General features: G+C 49.1%; 1 protein-coding gene across 2 annotated transcripts in view; it reads left to right on the forward strand.

Moving 5' to 3' along the window:
• Window positions 1–25,772, forward strand: part of LOC137300914 (segment polarity protein dishevelled homolog DVL-1-like) — a 131,745-nt gene that overhangs the window by 60,786 nt on the left and 45,187 nt on the right. The window contains exon 4 of one of the 2 annotated variants that reach the window (XM_067970178.1): window positions 2,252–2,376. In XM_067970178.1, coding sequence (XP_067826279.1) covers window positions 2,252–2,376 — 125 coding nt within the window. Of the gene's footprint in view, window positions 1–2,251; window positions 2,377–24,980; window positions 25,378–25,772 lie in introns of those variants that run through there. The other variant, XM_067970179.1, reaches the window with a different exon arrangement.

Below are 25,772 nucleotides of genomic sequence, written 5' to 3' on the forward strand. Positions count from 1 at the left end.
CAGGACACAAAATTTGGAAGTACAATGAACAGTGAGGAGGATAGTGATAGACTTCAAGAGGATATAGACAGGCTGGTGGCATGGGCGGACACGTGGCAGGTGAAATTTAATACATTTCGGCAGGAAGAACGAGGAGTGGCAATATACACTAAATGGTACAATTCTAAAAGGGGTAGAGGAACAGAGAGATCTGGGGGTATATGTGCACAAATCTTTGAAGGTGGCAGGACAGGTTGAGAAAGTGGTTAGAAAAGCATACTGGATCCTTGGCTTTATAAATAGATGCATAGAGTACAAAAGCAAGGAAGTTATGTTGAACCTTTATAAAACACTGGTTCGGCCACAACTGGAGTATTGTGTCCAGTTCTGGGCACTGCACTTTAGGAAGGATGTGAAGGCCTTAGAGAGGGTGCAGAAGAGATTTACTAACATGGTTCCAGGGATGAGGGACTTCAGTTATGTAGATAAACTGAAGAAGTTGGGGTTGTTCTCCTTAGAGCAGAGATGGTTGAGAGGAGATTTGATAGAGATGTTCAAAATCATGAAGGGTCCAGACAGAGTAGATAGAGAGAAACTGTTCCCATTGGTGGAAGGGTCAAGAACCAGAGGACATGGATTTACGGTGATTGGCAAAAGAACCAAAGGCGACACGAGGAGAAACTTTTTTACGCAGCGAGTAGACATGATCTGGAATGCGCTGCCTGTAAGGGCGGTGGAGGCAGATTCAATCGTGATTTTCAAAAAGGAATTGGATAAATATTTGAAGAGAAAAATTTGCAGGGCTACGGGGAAAGAGTGGGTGAATGGGACTAACTGGATTGCTCTTATAAAGAGCCGGCAGGGGCTCGATAGGCCGAATGGCCTCCTTCTGCGCTGTCACCATTCTACGATTCTATGTAAATGTATCATTCAGTGCACATTATGCAGGCAGCTGTGGCTCAGTGGTGTCACTCGCCTCTGAGACAGAAGGTCCGGGTTCAGAGACTTGAGCACAAAATCTACGCTGACACTCCAGTGCAATGCTGAGGGAGCGCTGCACTGTCATAGGTGATGTTAAACCGAGGCACGCCTCCCCTCTCAGGTGGATGTAAAAGATCCCACAGCACTAGTTCTCCCTGGTGTCCTGGCCAATATTTATCCATCAACCAACATCATTAAAACAGATTACCTGGTCATTACCATATTGCTGTTTGGGATCTTGCTGTGCGCAAATTGGCTGCCGTGTTTCCTACATTACAACAGTGACTACACTTCAAAAATACTTCATTGGCTGTAAAGTGCTTTGGGACGTCCTGAGGTGGAAGGTGCTATCGAACTGCAAGTCTTTTCTTTCTTTCATTTCAAGTGAGTCTATCGGACCACTGTTCACTTCCCCAAACCCCCCGAACCCCTCGATTAGATTCCAGCCTGTAACTCACTCCCGGTATCTGTTATTCTATATATAAACCTCCCGAACCCCTCGATTAGATTCCAGTCTGTAACTCACTCCCGGGTATCTGTTATTCTATATATAAACCCCCCCGAACCCCTCAATTAGATTCCAGTCTGTAACTCACTCCCGGTATCTGTTATTCTATATATAAACCCCCCTGAACCCCTCGATTAGATTCCAGTCTGTAACTCACTCCCGGGTATCTGTTATTCTATATATAAACCCCCTGAATCCCTCGATTAGACCCCAGCCTGTAACTCACTCCCGGGTATCCGTTATTCTATATATAAACCCCCCGAACCCCTCGATTAGATTCCAGCCTGTAACTCACTCCCGGGTATCCGTTATTCTATATATAAACCCCCCGAACCCCTCGATTAGATTCCAGTCTGTAACTCACTCCCGGGTATCTGTTATTCAATATATAAACCCCCCGAACCCCTCGATTAGACTCCAGTCTGTAACTCACTCCCGGGTATCTGTTATTCTATATATAAACCCCCCCGAACCCCTCGATTAGACTCCAGTCTGTAACTCACTCCCGGGTATCTGTTATTCTATATATAAACCCCCCGAACCCCTCGATTAGATTCCAGCCTGTAACTCACTCCCGGGTATCTGTTATTCACTCTGTGTTCTCTGCTCTTCAGTGAGCCCCGTGGACTCCAGCCTGAGCCTGGTGTGTGTGTGAGCCCCGTGGGCTCCAGCCTGAGCCTGGTGTGTGTGAGCCTCGTGGATTCCAGCCTGAGCCTGGTATGTGTGTGAGCCCCGTGGACTTGCTGTTGATGTTTGGTATTTGGTATTTTGTGTCTTTCCCAGTGCTAACACTGCCGGCAGCCGGGACGGACTGGACAATGAAACAGGGACAGAATCGATCCTGAGCATCAGGAGGGATCGGGACAGACATCGGCGAAGGAACAGAGAACGAGAACCACACGACGATGGTGAGTTAAACAGGACACAAATCCAACGGTTCACCCAGACACTGTGGAGCAATCGAAACTTTACAGCAGGTAATGGTCTGCAGAGCTTCATCCTGAAATTAGATTCAGAGAAATGAAATGCGAAAGTTGTCCCTGTCTGTGGGCCCTTGGTGCTGTGCTGACTGTGCAGCTTGTGCCTCTGATGATTAAGTCTGTGGTGTTTAGTGGAGAGCTGAGATATGACACTGGTATTATCACTAAGGAAGGGGCAGTTGCTCACTGATGCATGGTGATGTTGACTTGTGACCGGAGAGTGTTTTAGCGTTGCAGCATCGGTCTGTAAGGAACCTGCCCTCGCTAGGTGAGTCGATGTCTGCAACGTTCCCTCACCCACTCGAGTGAGGCTTGTATAAAACCCTCTCTGCATTCCGCCTTCTGATCGGACAGCTGAAGCACAGTGAGCCATTCAACCTTGTGAAAGGACAGTGCTGGGATAGAATTTCACATCCTGAGAGAGCACAGAGTGGAGGCACCCGTGTACTCGCACAGCTATTGGCAGTTGCTGCTTTCTGTGCCTATTTTTATTTTGGAACTCAGTTGATGGAGAAATAAAATGAACGCTTTCTCCATCAGTAACGAGATAACTACAAGTTATGGTCTGAAATAGAGTGTCTATCTGGAGCAGGCTGGATCTTTTCATTCCCAATTGCCCTTTTCCTAAAGCCAGAGATTAATTCCGTGATCCCACGTTCCCAGCAGGGAATCCCAACTCCAGGAAACGTAGAATGGAGACGAGGCTACAACACTGTAGTTCTGATTCCCCGTGTATGCAGGTCCCTGCTGGGAGCGCAGAATTAGCCCGACTGACTCCCGCTGGGATACAGGTTCCACAGGAAGCCATTGCCCTCATTCTGCATGCTTGAAACTAGACAGTGCGTCGGAATGCTATTCAACCATGGGGGGCGAGCATCATAACCAAGCCTCACCTGATTCTCATCTGTGTGCACTTTCAGCAGAACCTGTGACTGAAGTTCAACTGTGGCATCACAAGTGATACCCAGCCCAGGGTAATCCAGCCCGAACCTGGTAACCCAGCCCAGGGAAACCCAACCCAGCCCAGAAATGGGATCGAACTGGGGACCTTCCTGCCCTGTTCAGCGTATTACTACACTGGGTGGGCACATGCCGTATTACTACACTGGGTGGGCACATGCTTACTGAGCCATAGCATGAGCCCAGAATTCTTGCATCATCGATACAGCAGTAAATTTATTTCCGTCCTGATGTTTGCTCAGGGGATGATTCACTGGAGCAGGTGATTCAGCAGCTGCCAACCTGTCACTTTCACTCACTGCTCTGTTGTCACATCATAACCTGTGAGGCTTCTGGAGCCCTGAATGAATTACTTTGATTTTTCTCTAGTCTGGATAAAAGCCATTAATCGTGGCACCTTGTAAGGATCCCGACAGCACTAATCAGTGAACAAAGAGGGTGAGATGGGAGCCTGTCAACAACAGAGAGCAGCCTGTTAGCCTGTGTTTTTACTGCTTGTGATGTTTACTCAGTGTATTCTCAGCCTGACACTCAGTGTACCTGATGGAAGATACATGCTATTTACTTAGTGTATTAACTCCTTGAACACTGTGATTAGATATATTTCCCTATATAATCACAGAAATTTCAGCATGGCTGGAGGCTGCTGCCAGTGCTAGCTAGTCTATAATATCTAGCTATCTAATTACAAGTCTTGTGTTTCACACCTCCAAAGGCCAAAGCATTGTGATTAGTTCGAATAACCACATATCTTGCCTGATTGACTATATGTGAATGAGTCAAAAGTATTAGGCAGTGTTAGCGGGTTTTCACAATAGGGTTGTTAATCCTTCAACAATAACTTCCGTTTGATTTTGGCTTGAGTTGTTATTAGACAATGCCTTTAATAGATTGACTTATTATAATACAACTGTCTTCAGATTACATTAAATGACAAGCAGTTAATACAACCAGGTTTGTCCGTGGACTCAGATTGATCAGATCAGACCTCTGGGGCAGTGGACTTCCAACTGTGCCCTCAGGAGCATGCCCTATCTTTGTACTATTCGGCTGCGGTGTTCTGCACGTTCGCTTCTCTGTCCTTGTCTCCTGGTCATAAATCATCCCACCCCATGCTGACTCTATTAAATAACTCGGGATGGGCTGTGCCACGTAGCGTGATTACTTCACTCTTTATCTCTGATGTGTAAACTGTTTGTTCCACTTAGGAATGCGTAGGACCCTCTTATCTGAGTACAGCCCCCCTATTCGGCCTTGCGTGGCTCTTCCAAGTCTACTCCCATAACATCTTTTCATTGCTATCTATCTGGGAAAAGGCTTCTCATGCCTTAATTTGCCCACATAATTCCAGCTCTGTCAAGCTGCCCTTGTTTTCAGAGATGCTGAATCTCCCCCGCCCCCCCCCCCCCCCCCTCAACCTTCGCTCTCTTGCTAAAATATTTTGACGCTATGCGAGCCGGGATATTTGATTATTCCTAGTTTTAAACCATAATCTTACAGATAGTACCTGTTAGTCACAAGTAACCAGCAATCAAATCCCTCCAATCTTTCTTAAAGCTCACGTCCATGTACAAGCGAATGCTACACAACAAACTGCTGTAATAATCTCTTCATACTGGTTTCCACCTCGTGTCAGTGCACACAGTTAAAACATGTGACTGTCTAGGATCACGTGAAGAATGGCCACTCGAGTGAGGTACTCGAACCCAAACCGAGCCTGTGGAACAGTCCCCCAGGAATGAGTGAGTCCCTCTTGGAGGCTCAAATAAATAAATAGAGGTGCATTTTCTGCACAGGACATCTTGATGTGGTTTCACGTAAAGCATGGTGCGTTACACAAGGGGGCGGAGATCACATAGGATGGTGCGTTACACAAGGGGGCGGAGATCACATAGGATGGTGCGTTACACAAGGGGGCGGAGATCACATAGGATGGTGTGTTACACAAGGGGGCGGAGATCACATAGGATGGTGCGTTACACAAGGGGGCGGAGATCACATAGGATGGTGCGTTACACAAGGGGGCGGAGATCACATAGGATGGTGCGTTACACAAAGGGGCGGAGATCACATAGGATGGTGCGTTACACAAGGGGGCGGAGATCACATAGGATGGTGCGTTACACAAGGGGGCGGAGATCACATAGGATGGTGCGTTACACAAGGGGGCGGAGATCACATAGGATGGTGCGTTACACAAGGGGGCGGAGATCACATAGGATGGTGCGTTACACAAGGGGGCGGAGATCACATAGGATGGTGCGTTACACAAGGGGGCGGAGATCACATAGGATGGTGCGTTACACAAAGGGGCGGAGATCACACAGGATGGTGCGTTACACAAGGGGGCGGAGATCACACAGGATGGTGCGTTACACAAGGGGGCGGAGATCACAGGATGGTGCGTTACACAAGGGGGCGGAGATCACACAGGATGGTGCGTTACACAAGGGGGCGGAGATCACACAGGATGGTGCGTTACACAAGGGGGCGGAGATCACATAGGATGGTGCGTTACACAAGGGGGCGGAGATCACATAGGATGGTGTGTTACACAAGGGAGGGGGGGGGTCACAGGATGGCGTGTTACACGAGGGGGAAGGGGTCACAGGATGGCGTGTTACACGAGGGGGAGCGGGTCACAGATGGTGTGTTACACGAGGGGGAGGGGGGTCACAGGATGGCGTGTTACACGAGGGGGAAGGGGTCACAGGATGGCGTGTTACACGAGGGGGAGCGGGTCACAGATGGTGTGTTACACGAGGGGGAGGGGGTCACATAGACTTGGCTACATTCTTGTTGTGATTATTTTTATTGAGCTGTTTTTTAGTGGCTGAGAGGGAGGGGCCCTTGAGTCTGATCATTAAATCTCATTGCTGCTAAATCTTGATGTGGATAAATTCCAAGATTCAGTCAGCTCGAGTCGTAGAATTTCACAACACAGGAGGAAGCCATTTGCCCCATCGGGCCTGTGCCAGCTCTGTGACAGAGCTGCTTTTCAATCTGGAGAGAGGAGGAGTAATTTATTTACTCTATTTCAGCCGTGGCTCCTGAGGAGGCATTTTGAAATGGTGCAGGTGTTTACTGAATGCAGCTTTTGTGAGGGAATCCATCTGACCCGCTCCCTCTCACTAACCATTTAAAAGGATAAAAAAATCAGACCAAAGGCAGAATATTAGCAGCTTGCACAGGAACGCGTTTCAGGCTGCAAGGGGGGTGGGGGGATGTGCGCCCCGCCCTCCCTCCCACCTGCCCGCGCCCCTCCCTCCCTCCCACCTGCCCGTGCGCGCCCCGCCCTCCCTCCCGCCTGCCCGCGCGCGCCCCGCCCTCCCTCCCGCCCGCGCGCGCCCCGCCCTCCCTCCCGCCCGCCCGCGCGCGCCCCGCCCTCCCTCCCGCCCGGAGGGTGTGTGTGTGTTGAGGGGAGGGTGTGTGTGTGTGTGTTGAGGGGAGGGGGTGTGTGTGTGTGTTGAGGGGAGGGGGTGTGAGTGTTGGTGTGTGTGTTGAGGGGAGGGGGTGAGTGTGTGTGTTGAGGGGGTGTGTGTGTGTGTGTGTTGAGGGGAGGGGGTGTGAGTGTTGGTGTGCTGTATACTGGCAGTAACATGTGTGAAGTGTCTTTGACGTTTGTAGCTGTCTTCAGATCAGTGTTTTTTGAGCATTATGGCAAATTTCATCAAAAATCAAACGTATCCTCCAGGGCTTCTCCTGTTCAGTTGAATGGAACTGAACATTCCAGATTCGTGTGGGCCGAGTTAGCGGATATTAGCCTTAGTGCTCCAGGGCTAGAGAAGGGGGATAAAATCAGCCCGGGTTCCCGTTCCCAATCTGTGTCCAGTGACTCCTGTAGGACGGTGAGGGTGTGGACAGGATGCAGCTCGGCTGTGACGCCCACTCTGGTCAAATAGCCTGTCGACATTCACTGTCTAGGCTGCATGAAGACTGACCACTTGAGTTAGGTACCGGCGGGTGTTGGAACCTGTATCCCAGCTACGGTCGGATTTTTGCCAGGGAGCAGTTTGGATAGTAACCAATTGGCAGAAATAGTTGCCTGTTGCAGGCCTGAGTCCTGCAGTAACGAGAGATATATATCCGGGTAACTGGACCATGAAGTGTCAGCCGGTCGGACACAGGGACAGAGTGGGGAGCTCCCTGCCTGGGCCATTCGAGGGTGGTGCTGAGCAGAGACCAAGTGGTTGCCTTTGGTTGTGGGGGGTGTGGGGGGGCGAGGGAGGAGGGCGGGAGTGGGTGGGAAGAAAGGCAGTGGGAAGGATCTGCAGGCTCCTGGCCATTTTCTGGCAGTTGGTTCAAGCCCTGGGAGCAGATTGTCTGCAGGCTCCCTTGGCCAGGGAGTCAGTGAGGTCACTGAAGATGTGGGGAGATTAAAAAAAAAACAGAAATTGGGTAAAAAAAAATGGGCCAGATTTTGCTATCAAAATAACAGTGAGGCTAATGGTGTTCGCTGTTATTTATACGTAAATGGTAAAGCAACTTCAGGCGAGGCGAAAATGTGTGGTTAAATGCCAATATCCAAAAGTTGCTGTCTGAGATGTACCGCTCTGCCACTAGATTCGTGAAAACAGGATCTTGCTGTCTGCCTCACCATTGACAAGTATTGAATGGCATAAAGTTGCTGTGTTTGTACAGTAGATATGTACTAAACTCACAAATATTTAGAGCTAGTAATAATTACAAGCATAAGTACCCTTTTAACAACATGATAATTATTAATGATTATTAATGATTACCAGTCAACCTCTCTGGCACTCTCTGGCCTCCTCCCGATATCCCCACCATCACAGAAGCCAGTCTTCAGCCAATTCGATTCACTCCACGTGATATCAAGAAACGGCTGAGTGCACTGGATACAGCAAAGACTATGGGCCCTGACAACATTCCGGCTGTAATGCTGAAGACTTGTGCTCCAGAACCAGCTGCGCCTCTAGCCAAGCTGTTCCAGTACAGCTACAACACTGGCATCCACCCGACAATTTGGAAAATTGCCCAGGTATGTCCTGTCCACAAAAAGCAGGACTAATCCAATCCGGCCAATTACCGCCCCATCAGTCTACTCTCAATCATCAGCAAAGTGCTGGAAGGTGTCGTCGACAGTGCTATCAAGCGGCACTTACTCACCAATAACCTGCTCACCGATGCTCAGTTTGGGTTCCGCCAGGACCACTCGGCTCCAGACCTCATTACAGCCTTGGTCCAAACATGGACAAAAGAGCTGAATTCCAGAGGTGAGGTGAGAGTGACTGCCCTTGACATCAAGGCAGCATTTTACCGAGTGTGGCACCAAGGAGCCCTAGTAAAATTGAGGTCAATGGGAATCAGAGGGAAAACTCTCCAGTGGCTGGAGTCATACCTAGCACAAAGGAAGATGGTAGTGGTCGTTGGAGGCCAATCATCTCAGCCCCAAGACATTGCTGCAGGAGTTCCTCAGGGCAGTGTCCTAGGCCCAACCATCTTCAGCTGCTTCATCAATGACCTTCCCTCCATCATAAGGTCAGAAGTGGGGATGTTCGCTGATGATTGCACAGTGTTCAGTTGCATTCGCAACCCCTCAAATAATGAAGCAGTCCCTGCCCGCATGCAGCAAAACCTGGACAACATCCAGGCTTGGGCTGATAACTGGACCAGCCATATAAATACTGTGGCTACGAGAGCAGGTCAGAGGCTGGGTATTCTGCGGCGAGTGACTCACCTCCTGACTCCCCAAAGCCTTTCCACCATCTACAAGGCACAAGTCAGGAGTGTGATGGAATACTCTCCACTTGCCTGGATGAGTGCAGCTCCAACAACACTAAAGAAGCGACGCCCACATCCCATGAACGAATAAAAAAAAATTAACTATTATAATTGTGGATCTCATTCCAATAGGTTGTGAATTGTTTTGGGAGATTTTAAAAATGTTAAATTTTACATTTTTTACTTTTCCTTTGTCTCTTTTCTCTCTCTCTCAATCCAAACTTTCTTTCCCTCTCTTTCCTTCTCTTTCTGTACCTGATTTGACATTGAATTCACCCACTTTAATTCACCCTCCTTCTCGGTTCTTGCTCTCTTTATTTCCCAACTCTTCAGTCTGATTGGTTATAGAGATGCCCAGTTGCTCGCCCTGTTCACTTTGGTCCCCGATGCCCTCTTTCCTTCGCTGCCCCGTTACCAGCTTGTACTTTCAGCAACTTGGTGGGCATTTTTTTTGCGCTGGAGGGTGTGGCGGAAGTCTAACTAACAGCATGTGCCACAAGATGCCCTGCTACAGCAAAACCTGGTCCAATACTCTGCAGCAAGCTTCAACACGCCTGTCAGCCCATTCAACACATTACCGCCTTCCATTTAACTCGTATGGTCTTGCTTCTCTCTCACTCACTCACTCACTGTCTTTCCCTCTCATAAATACCATATAAAATATTCTAACATACCATCACGCTGATTGTGTGGGTGTGTCTCTCTCTGCCCCTGTCTGTCTCTCACTAATGAATACCATATAAAATATTCTAATGTACCATCGCAGTGATTGTTTCTCTCTCTTTAATTCTCTCTCTGTCTCTTCCCCCTCTGTGTCTCTCTCGCACCGCTGGACACCATATAAAATATTCTATCATATTCTCACATTCTAACTCAGATTGCTTAATGCTCCTTCCTTATCCACCACCCTCTCTGTGGCCTTAAAACAGTTTTCTCTATTTCGTGGTTGTTTCTAATGCTGATTTACAGACTGTACTTGTCCATGGGGCCGTCCACTTCAGGTAGTCTTACAGTCGTGCACAATGCATCCAGGCAAATTGTTCAAATCTTAGGGACACAAGTTAGAAACAAGGATGTCGGGATACCACCCAAAGGGGAAGCAGGTTGTGGGCTAAGTTACCAGGGTGGGACCTTAAAGTGGATGGTGTAAATGGAGTCAAAAGAGAATGAGGTGCCTTTCCAAAGAGAGAAGGGATTGAGGGACAGGGTGGGAGCGACAGGGTGGGAGGGGATCGAGGGACAGGGTGAGAGAGACAGTGTGAGAGGGGGGATAAGTGAGTTCCTCCTGTCTCTCCCCTCCATCTCTGCCGAGCATATTTTTTTTCTATTCTTTCGCAGTAGAACACTGAATGTTCTTGGTGTTGTCTGATGAGAGACTGACACTGAGCAACAGCTGGCCCTTTAGTTCTGTGAATACTCTGGTGAAGTCCAGGGTGAGAATCTGAGGAATGCAGCGTGAGAGGGCCCAGGTGAGGAGATTTAATCAGCGACACTTTTCTTCTCTCACAATGCGCTGCAGAGACAGGCAATTTCACCCTCGCCCCCCTCACCAGTGCTCTTGTGAGAAGTGAATGTTTAAAATTAATGAGGATTTTAACCCTTTACTGGATCTCTCTCAGCTGTCCATTGATGACTGCTCTGATAACGCTTCATATTAATTCACCTGGCGCTCAGTTTGTCCAATTTATACTGCCGAGCAGATGCAGCCACAGGGATGGCAGTTTGGCTCAGTTAGTAGTACTCTTGCCTCTAAGTGACAAGGTTGTGGGTTCACACTCTGCCTCAGTGCTGTGCTGGGGGAGTGCTGTGTTATCGACATGGTAAATTGCACCGAGGACCAAAGGAAGAACACGGCGACTGTGATAACGGGGGAATTTGCAAAAAGTGGCAGATGGAATTCAATGTCAGTAAATGTGAGGTGGTACTTTTTGATTAAAAAAGTAAAAGTAATAATTATACTTTGAATGGGGGAAAGCTGGGTGATGTGGGGGGAAAGCTGGGTGATGGGGGGAGGCTGGGTGATGTGGGGGGAGGCTGGGTGATGGGGGGAGGCTGGGTGATGTGGGGGAGGGCTGGGTGATGTGGGGGAGGGCTGGGTGATGGGGGGGGAGGCTGGGTGATGGGGGGGGAGGCTGGGTGATGTGGGGGAAAGCTGGGTGATGTGGGGGAGGGCTGGGTGATGGGGGGAGGCTGGGTGGTATGTGGGGAAAGGCTGGGTGATGTGGGGGGAGGCTGGGTGATGGGGGGAGGCTGGGTGATGTGGGGGGAGGCTGGGTGATGTGGGGGGAGGCTGGGTGATGTGGGGGGGAGGCTGGGTGATGTGGGGGGAGGCTGGGTGATGGGGGGGGAGGCTGGGTGATGTGGGGGGAGGCTGGGTGATGTGGGGGGGAGGCTGGGTGATGGGGGGGGAGGCTGGGTGATGGGGGAGGCTGGGTGATGGGGGGGGAGGCTGGGTGATGTGGGGGGAGGCTGGGTGATGTGGGGGGAGGCTGGGTGATGGGGGGGGAGGCTGGGTGATGTGGGGGGAGGCTGGGTGATGGGGGGAAGCTGGGTGATGTGGGGGGAGGCTGGGTGATGTGGGGGGAGGCTGGGTGATGTGGGGGGAGGCTGGGTGACGTGGGGGGAGGCTGGGTGACGTGGGGGGAGGCTGGGTGATGTGGGGGGAGGCTGGGTGACGTGGGGGGAGGCTGGGTGACGTGGGGGGAGGCTGGGTGACGTGGGGGGAGGCTGGGTGACGTGGGGGGAGGCTGGGTGACGTGGGGGGAGGCTGGGTGACGTGGGGGGAGGCTGGGTGACGTGGGGGGAGGCTGGGTGACGTGGGGGGAGGCTGGGTGATGTGGGAGAGCAGAGGGATTTGGGGGTTCAGGTTCACACGACGTTAAAAGCAGCACCTCACGTGGATAAGTTCATAAAAAAGCTAATGGATTACTGGGTTTTATCACAAGAGGTGGAGGACATGTCAGTCGAGATGTAACGGTGAATCTACATAAAACATTAGTAAGACCACAATTGGAGAACTGTGCAGTTTTGGGCTCCACACTATAGGATGTTGAGGCAATAGAGGGGACAGCGCAGATTCACAAGGATGCTGCCTGGTATGAGGAAATATAAATACAAAGAAAAACTTGAATAATTGGGGCACTTCTCATTGGAACAGAAGAGATTAAAGAGTGACTTGATAGAGGTGGGATAGAGTGTTTCCAGTGTTTAAATGTAAGAGATTTAGGAGAGAGACAGTTGTGAAGCTGTGGAATGTAATGTGGGAGTTAGTGGGTAGATGGCTCAGTGGGCAGATGGCTCAGTGGGCAGATGCACTGCCTGGTGTGGTACTGAGTCTCACAGATCTGGAAGGTCCCAGTATGTACCTCCAGCCTCTGCCGAGTTAGGTGAGTCAGTAGGGTCTACGATAGGTCTCAGTATCCCTGGGAGGGGAAAATCTGCCCAAGTCCCCGCACCTGATCCCAGCTGGAAAGAGTGTGTGTGTGTGTGTGTGTGTGTGTATGTGTGAATATTGGGTCAGGATAGGATTACACTTATCCGCAATTCCACCCATGGCTGAATAGTCTGCCGACACTAGCTGCCTCGGCTGAGACTTGAAGAGTCGGTTATCGAATGAGGTAAATTTGGACACTCAGCTTCAGGGAACTGCACCTCAGCGCCTTCAGGAGAGGGGGGAAGATAGAGAAGCAGTTTTTAAACCCACGTATTTTACAGCGAGGTGGAGAGAGATAAAACCTGCTGCTGGCTGGGGACAATATTCTCAGGGAGCATTAAGAAAAACAACTGGGAACATTTTGCCTTTGGGATGAGGATTTTTGTGTCGGAATTTTATGCTTGGATCAGGGATTCTGTTTAATGGGGGTGACTGGGATGTGATTTGGCCACTGGAAGTCTGCTGGGATTGGGTGTGTTGAGATCGGGAGCAAATTGTGCCTGTTCATGAAGCCTGTTTTTCTGAGCATGTCTGTCTGACGTTGTGTGTCCTCAGAGCAAAGGAGAGGGTGTGTGAGCAGCATGCTCTTTTCTGTAAAGGTGAGGTTTGAGGGGGTGGGGGTTCCAGCTGGTTAATTCTGTTTCTCCTTTCTCCACTATATCGTTGGCTGAGGCATCAGAACTGAGCACAAACTGGAAACGTTCTGTGTTCTCTCGTCCTAATTAACAGCTTGCAAAAAAAAAATGAAGCAAGTCACTTTTCCAACAAGCGTTTAATTAAATAGAGTGAGCAGAGATTGCAGCAAGACAGCACTGAACATCCTGCTCCATTATCAGTTAACAACCCTTCACAAAAGGGAATGAAATTCTATTAGTGAGAAAACACGGCACAGGCTCCTAATTAAATGGACAGAGTGTTGTGTGAGTCCACAGCCCTCTCATCTCCCCCACAGACCCCACACTGCTGGGCTGGGAGGGGGAGGCACTGAGTCATTCTCATGGAGAAAGAAAGCAAACAGTGACAGGATAATTAGCGAGGGCTCGACGGGGCTGTGTTTTCCCCACACCAGTGGGAATATTTGGTGCCTGATGTCAGTATGGCATCGAGTCAAACATTGTGACTCCAGCACCGATGTCACATGTTGCATGCTTTTGGTCTGACTTGCTGGTGACTGAAGGGAAACATTGAATTGCTTCTCACCACCATCAAGCCATGTAATTCATGTACCTGATACAGCCAGTTCTGTTTGAAATAATGGGGCACCATCTACCAATGAGTAGAGCCAGCCTCACTCACTTATCACAGACAATATCATTTCCTGCTCAGGTCACCTAATTACTCTTCACAACTTCTAATATAGAGCTGTGACTACTCATCGCATCACATCACACACTTACAGCACTGGCTTTAATTACATATTCATCAGCATTCCACAATCTGTGCACTTCATGAGCACTGAGGCACGAGGAACCCCATCCCACGGGGATACGACCCACGGGGACCCCATCCCACGGGGATATGACCCACGGGGATACGACCCACGAGGAACCCCATCCCACGGGGATACGACCCACGGGGATACGACCCACGAGGAACCCCATCCCACGTTTCTGACTGCCCTCAGGCTGAGGTTTTAATCGGTACGTCGTGTGTTTACACCTGGGTCGTAGCCCCGTGGGATGGAGTTCCCCGTGGGTCGTAGCCCCGTGGGATGGAGTTCCCCGTGGGTCGTAGCCCCGTGGGATGGAGTTCCCCGTGGGTCGTATCCCCGTGGGATGGGGTCCCCGTGGGTCGTATCCCCGTGGGATGGGGTTCCTCGTGCCTCAGTGCTCATGAAGTGCACAGATTGTGGAATGCTGATGAATATGTAATTAAAGCCAGTGCTGTAAGTGTGTGATGTGATGCGATGAGTAGTCACAGCTCTATATTAGAAATTGTGAAGAGTAATTAGGTGACCTGAGCAGGAAATGATATTGTCTGTGATGAGTGAGTGAGGCTGGCTCTACCCCTGTGAGCAGATGGTGCCCCATTATTTCAAACTGAACTTGCTTGGTCCCAATCTGTGAAGTGTTCCGGCCCCTTTGGCCCGTGACCTTGACCGCTGTTGGTGAATCTGGGAGTGTGGAGGATCTTTGTGCCTTCTCAGAACACCCTTTCCTCAGCTGTGCAGAACAGCCTGAGGGGCTCTTTGTGAAGTGAGTTGCTAAGGACCTGGGAGAGCTGACCTCCCCACTGACCCTGAACGAAGTCTTGGGGGGGGTATGTGCTCAACAATTGGGCCTGAGCAGCTGCTTTAGTGGGGGTGACATATGGGGAGATGCTGTTAATGGTTTTGAAATATTTATGGACAAAAATAATCTGGTTGCAACCATAATTAATGAGAAGTGCTTGTTGCAGTTAGATGACACAGGCTACAGCGTTCTGTGTGTGTGACCTTCCATACAGCAGACCCTGTCTCAGCTTCTGAACAGAACGTGTCCCTGCTAATCAATGTATGTTTCTTTGTATTCTTTCATTGTCTTTCATTGGCCTCTTGGTTGGGATGTGGGCTCCCAGTACCTCATTGAAGTTGGACCTTTCTTTCTGGCTGGATACCCTATACCAGGCCCAATACACAAGCTGCCTCCAGCTTACAGGTAGAAGTGTCGGCCAGTGTCCTGGTGCCTGCAGTGTGCCCCTGCAGGAGTCACCTCTAAGGGCCAGGCTGTGTGTCCTTCTCTTGCTCTATAATTAGTGGCTCACTGTTGATATAGTGCTGCTGTCAGGGTCCCAGAGATAAAAAGGAAAGTCTGCTCAGAGGCTATTTATCTGTGAGGATGTTAGAGGTCAGCTTTTATCACAGGCATTAGTCTAAAGGGAAACCTGAGTGCAGTGTGTACAAACTAGCGCAGTCTGACAGGGTGGGGAAGCAGGTGAGACCTCTCCCAGCTCTCTGATCACTGATTCTCCTTCATGTGCCTTTAACTGGCCGGCTCCATGAGGAAACTTCCCTGCACTGTGCTCCCTACGGTCACTGACTGATCTGTTGGGATAAATTGCTTTGAGACGCACCAGATTTAAAGCAGGAAAACTTTTCTTTAAGACGAAGCAGAATGCAGTAACTTTGTTCGTCAGCACAGAATCTATTAAAGGAACATTGTACCCAACCTGCGGACTCTCTGCTTTCCTCCTACAATCTACAGGCTTATAATACTCAAGCTAGGATCCAACTAATCATCAATGTCTGATGCTCCTCATCTTCCCACCTACTCTTCAGCCTTAATACTGTCCCACACAGTGGGGCCTTTTTGCTTTGCTTCATGTGACCACCTGTTAAAGATGGAGTAATGAGCATAGCTGGCGTTGCCGGCATAAGAACTGCACAGGGTTCAGACATTTCTTGTTCTTGGAATGTGGGCATCACTGGCAAGGCCAGCATTTATTTCCCATCCCTATTTGCCCTGAGAAGGTGGTGGTGGGCCACCTTCAGTATGATACAGTGTATTTACCCACTGAGTCATTGGGGAAAGCTTTTTTTATCAAAGAAACCAAGCAATACACAGCTCTGTTTGTAGGTGGGAGGGGAGGGCAGTGTACATTGGAACTGAGGAGGAATGGTCAGGAATTGAGTGCAACTCCTTGTCCCTGGGACTGTGACGGAGCTGGAGTTCAAGGCTTGTGCTGCCTGGCGACTGATCCCACAAGATCCACAGGGACAAGGGGACAGGTCTTCAGAAAGTGACTGGCAATATTCCTGACAGTGTGTTCAAAACATTAGAGCAGAGATCGAGTGTGCGTGCCCACATACTGTCTAATGGTTATAAAATATAGATTTGATGTTGAATAAAGTGGACAGCAGCAGAGGCAAGGACAGGTTCACCGGCTGCAGCAGCTTCACTCACAGAATCCTTGAGGTTCTGGCCTTGGTGTCTGCAGCAGTTAGAGGGAGAGGAGAATCACTGCAGCACTGGACACTTTCAGCTAATAGGTGCCTGCACAGCCAGAAACATCGATCCTGAAGTTTTCAGTCATGGTCGTCCATGTCCCGAGTGAGACTCAGCACTGCCTTTTTTTCTAGTTCCTGGTTTTCCACTTTCTAACGTTCTCCTCTCCCCCTCCTCGTTAAGATACAGTTTCATGAGCGCATGTTGCTTCCAGGTACCTTGCCCACCCAAGAGGCCATTCTTCACGTGAGCCCCCGATGTGGAGAGTCAGTTGCCTATTCAGCTATGACGGCATCACAGCCTCGACCCAATCCTGTCCTCACCCGATGTTCACATGCCGCACACTTTCCAGCAGGAGTCATTGGGTAGTGTCCAGGAACAGGCGCCCAGGCTGAATTTTCTTTCTCAGGCCAATTATAGGCTGAGGTCAGCTAACTCGTCACAGGAGTGTGACACCATGTTACGCACCGTGTATTATTCTGCTGTGGTTAATGTGGTTTGTCCATTTCAGGCCAAAAAATAATAGCGGTGAATAGGCACTTCCTGAGGTCAGAAGATACGTACTTATTTAAGATGATGCTTATTCATTGGTGGCTTGTGATTTGCTGCTGTTCTTAAAAAAAAAATGCTATTTGAGCCAATCAGGTGCAAGTGCGATACATGGTTTACCCGTGTGACACCTTCAAGTGTGACAAGACAAGGTGTAACAGGAAGCAGTCCTGTTGTGCACAGTGTAGCTAATGGACTTTTGGAGACATGCCTACATTTCATAAGGTTGTCATGACATCATTGCACAACGAATGCAGCTGGTGAAAAGCATACCTCACTAGTTATTATCCAGTTAAATGTTGCCCAGTTTAGTGCTAGTTACAATTGAGTTAAATGTTGCCCAGTTTAGTGCTAGTTATTATCAAGTTAAATGTTGCCCAGTTTAGTGCTAGTTACAATTGAGTTAAATGTTGCCCAGCTTAGTGCTAGTTATTATCCAGTTAAATGTTGCCCAGTTTAGTGCTAGTTATTATCCAGTTAAATGTTGCCCAGTTTAGTGCTAGTTATTATCCAGTTAAATGTTGCCCAGTTTAGCGTTAGTTATTATCAAGTTAAATATTACACAATTTAGAGCTAGTTATTTGAGTTAAAAGTTGACCAGTTTAATGCTAGTTTTATTAAGTGTTGATTTGTTTGTTTTTTATTCGTTCACGGGATGTGGGCGTCGCTGGCAAGGCCGGCATTTATTGCCCATCCCTAATTGCCCCTTGAGAAGGTGGTGGTGAGCCGCCTTCTTGAACCGCTGCAGTCCGTGTGGTGAAGGTTCTCCCACAGTGCTGTTAGGAAGGGAGTTCCAGGATTTTGACCCAGCGACAATGAAGGAACGGCGATATATTTCCAAGTCGGGATGGTGTGTGACTTGGAGGGGAACGTGCAGGTGGTGTTGTTCCCATGCGCCTACTGCCCTTGTCCTTCTAGGTGGTAGAGGTCGCGGGTTTGGGAGGTGCTGTCGAAGAAGCCTTGGTGAGTTGCTGCAGTGCATCCTGTGGATGGTACACACTGCAGCCACAGTGCGCCGGTGGTGAAGGGAGTGAATGTTTAGGGTGGTGGATGGGGTGCCAATCAAGCGGGCTGCTTTATCTTGGATGGTGTCGAGCTTCTTGAGTGTTGTTGGAGCTGCACTCATCCAGGCAAGTGGAGAGTATTCCATCACACTCCTGACTTGTGCCTTGTAGATGGTGGAAAGGCTTTGGGGAGTCAGGAGGTGAGTCACTCGCCGCAGAATACCCAGCCTCTGACCTGCTCTCGTAGCCACAGTATTTATATGGCTGGTCCAGTTAAGTTTCTGGTCAATGGTGACCCCCAGGATGTTGATGGTGGGGGATTCGGCGATGGTAATGCCGTTGAATTTCAAGGGGAGGTGGTTAGACTCTCTCTTGTTGGAGATGGTCATTGCCTGGCACTTATCTGGCACGAATGTTACTTGCCACTTATCAGCCCAAGCCTGGATGTTGTCCAGGTCTTGCTGCATGCAGGCTCGGACTGCTTCATTATCTGAGGGGTTGCGAATGGAACTGAACACTGTGCAGTCATCAGCGAACATCCCCATTTCTGACCTTATGATGGAGGGAAGGTCATTGATGAAGCAGCTGAAGATGGTTGGGCCTAGGACACTGCCCTGAGGAACTCCTGCAGCAATGCCCTGGGGCTGAGATGATTGGCCTCCAACAACCACTACCATCTTCCTTTGTGCCAGGTATGACTCCAGCCACTGGAGAGTTTTCCCCCTGATTCCCATTGACTTCAATTTTACTAGGGCTCCTTGGTGCCACACTCAGTCAAATGCTGCCTTGATATCAAGTTAAATCATGCACAGTTTAGTGCTAGTTATTATTGAGTTAATGTTTCACAGTTTAGCGCTAGTTATTATCCAGTTAAATGCTGCCCAGTTTGTGGTTATTTGTACCTTATACTTTGAATGACTACGCTTTCAAAAATGACCTGTCATGGTTCTCAGATGTTGAATATATATATATTGTGGGAGAGATCAAAATTCACACACAAGGATCAGTCTGTGCCCCTTCGCTCTGATCAGACACCAGCTATCCACTGGTGTCTGTGCCATCCCCCCAAGGCGGGTGGAGTTATTTATGAGAGCAGATCACAGGGAGACGTGCTCACACACACAGCTTGAGGACACACGCTGCTCCTAATGGCAGCCACTTGCTTCTCAGCTCCTCATTGTGTTAGGTTTGGGGGGAGGGGTGATAGTTAATCTGTCAACTGCAGGAACTTTTGTTTGTGGCAAATATAACCGGGAGCTGAGAGGAGCGGAGCCCTATAATAAACCAGCGCTTTACGTGTCGGCAGTGATATGGTGTTGGGATGGGGAATCGGGGAGCGATGGAGAATGGGCCACCGGTTTTATACTTGCCCGGTTTACTTCTCCAGTGAAGCTAGTACTCGAGACCAATTTCAGCCCCAAAGTGTTCAATGAGTCAACGAGACCTAATGAGAATTAACGTGTACATTAAACATGGAATCTAAAGGAACTATTAATGTAAAACAGATTACTGAGCTGACACAGTAAAATGCAATGTTTATCCACTTGGGGGGAGGTGAACAGCCCAGGTGATTCTGCTGTCTGAGGAATGTGACAGGAGATGTTTTGGTGTGAAATGTTCTAAAATGCAGAAAGAAAATCTCTGATACCAAGTCAAAGACATTGAGGTAGGGACTGGATGCCCTGGTCATTCTGGTATAAAGGGGCACCTGTGTTTACGGAGAAGGAATGTCTAGGGTAGGAGATTAAATGAAGGTGCTTTTCTAATATAAGGTGCAAACGAACGACTCCTGTCACTGGCTGCACTGAGAAATATAGAAAGGTTTAGCCTCGAATGGTCTGTCTGGTGAGCTGCAACTGGGCTTGTCAACTCCGCTGCTGGCTGGTGTACAGGGATGAATGGGGAGGGAGGAGACTGGGTTAGGGCTGCTCTCCCAAAATCAACGAAGCAGTGCCCTGTGCCCCACCCCCTTCCTGAGTGATGTGATAATCTAGGAACTGTATGGTGCATTTAATATGCATGCAGACAATCCCAGTGCAGTACTGAGGGAGTGTTACACTGTCAGAGGGGCAGTACTGAGGGAACATAGGAAATAGGAGCAGGAGTAGGCCATACGGCCCCTCGAGCCTGCTCCACCATTCAATCAAATCATGATGTGGAGATGCCGGTGATGGACTGGGGTTGACAATTGTAAACAATTTTACAACACCAAGTTATAGTCCAGCAATTTTATTTTAAATTCACAAGCTTTCGGAGATTTTCTCCTTCCTCAGGCAAATGTTTCAAGATCTCAAATCAAGAAATCAAATCATGGCTGATCTTCGACCTCAACTCCACTTTCCCGCCCGATCCCCATATCCCTTGATTCCCCCAGAGTCCAAAAATCTATCGATCTCAGTCTTGAATATATTCAGTGACTCAGCATCCACAGCCCTCTGGGGTGGAGAATTCCAAAGATTCACAACCCTCTGAGTGAAGAAATTCCTCCTCATCTCAGTCTTGAATGCCCCCCCGCCGCCTTATCCTGCGACTGTGCCCCTAGTTCTAGACTCTCTAGCCAGGGGAAACAATCTCTCAGCAAGCCCCCTCATAATCTTATATGTTTCAATGGGATCATCTTTCTTACTTCTAAACTCCAGAGAGTATAGGCCCATTCTACTCCACCTCTCTTCATAGTACAACCCACTCATCCCAGGAATTAATCTAGTGAACCTTTGTTGCACCGCCTCTAAGGCAAGTATATCCTTCCCTAGACCAAAACTGTACGCAGTACTCAGGTGAGGTCTCACTAAAGCCCTGTACAGCTGTAGTAAGACTAGGGGAGTGCTGCACTGTCGGAGGGGCAGTACTGAGGGACTGCTGCACTGTCAGAAGTGTTGTCTTTTGGACAAGAGGCCCTACCTGCCCCCTCAGGTGGATGTAAAAGATCCCGTGGCACAATTTCGAAGAGGAGCAGGGGAGTTCTCCCTGGCGTCCTGGCCAATATTTATCCCCAACCAACATCACTAAAAGAGATTATCTGGTCATTATCACATTGCTGTTTGTGGGATCTTGCCGTGTGCAAATTGGCTGCTGCGTTTTCTACATTACAACAGAAAAATACTTCATTGGCTGTAAAGCGATTGTAAAAGGCGCTATATAAATGCAAATCCTTTTGTTTTCTTTTATTCTTAAATACACACTAAAGTGTGATTTCGTTCTGAGCCATTTTTAAAATTTCAAACTATACTTTATTTCATGGAATTTAAAGATACACACAGTTCAATGTAAATATCACAGTTCAAAACAATACAATACAGATTGTACACAATACGATCCCAATGTTACAATTCAAACATGATACATATCTTCTAATACATTCTGTACAATACAAAGTGGGGTGAACTTACATGGTGGCCTTTCCCCATAGAGCCTTTACGTAGGTCGCACCTCGCCTCAGTGCGTCCCACAGCATGTACTCCTGGACCTTGGAATGTGCCAATCGGCAACACTCAGTCGAGGACAGCTCCTCCAGCTGGAAGACCAACAGGTTTCGGGCGGACCAAAGGGCCTCCTTCACCGAGTTGATGGTCTTCCAGCCGCAGGTGATGTCTGTCTCAGAGTGCGCCCCGGGGAACAGCCCGTAGAACACAGCGTCCTGTGTTACTGAACTGTTGGGGATGAACTGAGACAGATACCAACGCATCTCTCGCCACACCTTCTGCAGGAAGGGGCAGCCCATCAGGAGGTGGATGACTGTCTTGTCCCAGGAAAGTGCAAGTTTCCATTCCCAGCCTGTGCTGAGTTAGCTGATTGGAACTGGGCCCCTACAATTAACCTCAACACCTCTGGGTGAGGGAGGGGAAAATCAGCCAGGGTTCCAGCTCCTCATTGGTGACTCCCACAGAAAAGTGTTGATGTTGAGATTGGTTAAGGGCAGGATTGGACTTGGGTGTGATGAATAGCCTGCCTGCTATCTGGGGTCTAAGCTCACACAGGGAAGTGTACCTCAGCGAGAGACAGCACCTTCAGAAGAGGAGGGGACCTGAACCCCAGTGAGAGTCAGGACCTTCAGGAGAGGGGGGGACCTGAACCCCAGTGAGAGTCAGCACCTTCAGGAGAGGGGGGGACCTGAACCCCAGTGAGAGTCAGCACCTTCAGGAGAGGAGGGGAGAAAGGGTGAGGAATAAAGAAGTAAAATTTTAAAGTCAAACTCCACAACAGTTAGAACATGATGTCAGAACAAGAATCAGGCTGTGGCAGGGAAGGGTTAAACCCTACAGCTGGGTAGACAAGTACCTGTTGATACAAGACAATGCCTAACACTATGTTGGAACTCATTCAGCCCTTCATAATAGCAGGGTGCCTCATGCAGCCTCGGACAGTCCATGGGAGGGGGAGAGAGGGAGAGGAATGATTTGCATATGCTGTTGCTATTGGATTCTCGTCAGATGATGCATCTACCCCACTCAGCCTGAAGAACAGGAATCTCTGTCAGTCGAATATTATCATTGTGTGACAGGTACATGAGCTGCAGACACGGGCAGTTCTGTGGAATGACTGATGTGTGCAAATTTGCACACTCACCTCTCGATCTCTCTGGGAAGTTACCCTGCTTCCTCACAGTAAGTAATTTTCAGTGTATCTGGTGTAGCAGACAGAGCAGGCCAGGCACGGTACCAGTAATGCTGGCTGTTAGTCATTGGGAGCTTGTTTCAGTGCAGTGTTTTTGTTATTAATGATAGGTACATCGAGATGTACATGCTAGTGGGTAGCTTGCTGCCAGGCTGGGTACCTGTCCCCAGCTACATTGGACCATTCAGCCCCTTGAGCCTGTTCCGCCATTTAATGTGATTGTGACTGATGTGTATCCTAACTCCATTTACCCGCCTTGGCTCCAGATCCCCTAATAGCCTTGGCTAGCAAAAATCTATCGATCTCAGATTTAAAATTATTAGTTGAGCTAGGACCTACTGCTAGGCTGTGTCGCTTTCACCGTAATCAGACAGATATTGTGCAAATCGGGTATCCTGCTATTAAGCAGAATCCATTTCCCTCCCCCAGAGAGAACAGGTTATGATTTCCAGGCGTAATACGAGCAGGACCGTGCTCTTAAATTGTGCCATTCATTTGTTTACTGTATCCTCAGTGTTCCTGGGATTTAGCAGAGTGTGTTAAGGGTTAATGTTCTACAGTACGGCTACTGATGTGGGAGAATTGTTTAAAGTAAATTACTGGGAAACATTTAAAATCTTTAGATGACATTCTGACTGGCGATGCCAGCCTGCTCCTGTGCCAACCATCTCCTTTAGCCGAGGGTACGTGGGCTGATTGTTTAACACCCTCGCAATTGTCCGCCATCGTGCTGTGGACCCGATCCTGTAATCGAAGCAGTGGGTTCTTTTATTTAATGATCTAGCATCTCCAAACATTATCCTCAAAACAAAAAACACAGGGGGAGAGTGGTGACCAATCACAGGCACTGAGTAGCGGGTCGTGCTGGGTTATATTTGGTACATATTCAACAATCACAAAATCCCCAATTACCTGGGATCCCATCGCCCAGCCTCGCCTGTACTAAGTAACCCAGCCTTGTTATCTGCCGCTAGTAATAGTAGTTAATTTATTGGCAAAAGTTATTGAAATGCCACATCAGATAGCTGTTGTCAGCTGCAGGTGTGTAAAAATAACTTAGTGACTATCACACCGAATAATACACTTTTATAAAGAGCAATATTTTCTCCCCCTCTCCTGAACGTTGGGTTATTCAAACCTTTTGACAACAAACCTGATGTTCAGAAGCATGATTCCAGGGATGAGGGACTTTAGTTACGTGGATAGACTGGAGAAGCTGGGATTGTTCTCCTTGGAACAGAGACGGTTGCGAGGAGATTTGATCGAGGTATTCAAAATCATGAAGGGTCTGGACAGAGTAGATAGAGAGAAACTGTTCCCATTAGCAGAAGGGTCAAGGACCAGAGGACATAGATTTAAGGTGATTGGCAAAAGAACCAAAGGTGACATGAGGAAAAACTTTTTTACACAGCAAATTGTTAGGATCTGGAATGCGCTGCCCGAGGGGATGGTGGAGGCAGATTCAATCATGGCCTTCAAAAGGGAACTGGATAAGTACTTGAAAGGAAAACATTTTCAGGGCTACTGGGATAGGGCAGGGGAGTCGGACTAGCTGGATTGCCCTTGCATAGATCCAGCGCGGACTCAATGGGCCGAATGGCCTCCTTCCGTGCTGTAACCTTTCTATGATTCTATGATTTGTACAGTGTGTCTCGCCAGCCTCCTCCTCCTCCTCCTCACATGCGAGCAACTGAGCCTGGGAGGGTGTGACAGGGCACCTAGGCCTGTCATTTCCTTTACACCTTCAGCTCCCGTTGCCCTACTGATTTTGAGGCTGCCGTTGATGAGGAGTTGGCCTCCATCAGCCCCAACCTGTGACATTCAGTTTTCAGCTCCCTTCTCCCTGTGGACCATTGGACACTGTGTATTGGCTGGTCTGCTTGGCACTGTGTGGAATGAGCTGTTAGAGTGGCCTCCCAAAGGCTCAGTGGGTAAATAGCCCACACAGTGTGGTACTGAGTGGAGCGGACCAGCAAGGTATCGTTCCCAGACTGCTGAGTCACATAACTTCAGCCAGAGCAGCAGTCTTGATGCTACAATTGGTCTTAGTACCCCTGGATTAGAAAGGGGAAAATCAGCTGAGGTTCCTGCTCCCGATCACTGCGAGCATGGAATGTCTTTGCATGAGCCCTGGTTTGGTGTGCGTTTCTTGAAGTGTTTCCTGCGCCGGAGAGGCTGGCTTCAGCAGTACAGGGATATAGTGAAGGAGGGTTGCAATGGCAGCGTATGTAAATGATGTTGTCACTTTCCCACAGATTGTGTCTGTCGTCATTCAGGAACTTGCGTACAGCTGCAGCACAACAAGTGATGCCCAGCGGAGTCTGTGGAAGGAACAGCGGCTTTTAAACTGTGCCCTGAAGTAGCCTTGGAGCTGCCGTGGATCTGTATTGCCTTCTGCCCCAGTAAAACATTTCTGTACCGCGTGTGTGGGATTACAGGTGACCTACCCTCGCAGGGATTACACAGCATTTGCAGCAGGAGCCGGACTGTAGCTCCCTTGTGTGCTCAGCACAGGAAAGTGTTGTGACATCAGTGATGGTTACTTCTGGGCTGTGGCAGTGCTTTGGGAGGCGCAGGCAGAGACCACGGTCTACACAGCACCCATCTGAACCGGATCGGGGCCTCTGGTCCACCAGCTCCCTCCTGAGACCGCTGCAGCCGGTGAGATGCTTTCCCGAAGCACCACCGCGAGTTTATCAGTGTAGGTATAAACTGGCTGAAGAACTGCGTGGCATCGACCCCCGCACTCACCAGACAGAACAAAGGGTATAAGAGCTTGCCAGCTGTTAGCGCCTGGCACAAGGCAGAACAGATCAGTCCACTGCTCCCAGTGCCTCTCCACACCCAGGAGAATTCCCTTATTATACAAGTATTTTTTAAAGAAAACCCATATTTAGATTTGAACAATTTGCGACCAGTCTGTCCTGTGTTGATCCAACCTCCAGAGAACGGATGGTGACAAAGACAACTCCAACTCCTACTTCACCCTCACCTCACCCCATCCTTACCCCATCCCCACCCTTATCCCTACCCTCACCCTCACCTCACCCCATCCCCACCCTTATCCCTACCCTCACCCTATCCTTACCCCATCCC

Source organism: Heptranchias perlo, chromosome 32 (assembly GCF_035084215.1).
Source record: "Heptranchias perlo isolate sHepPer1 chromosome 32, sHepPer1.hap1, whole genome shotgun sequence".
Taxonomy (NCBI): domain Eukaryota; kingdom Metazoa; phylum Chordata; class Chondrichthyes; order Hexanchiformes; family Hexanchidae; genus Heptranchias; species Heptranchias perlo.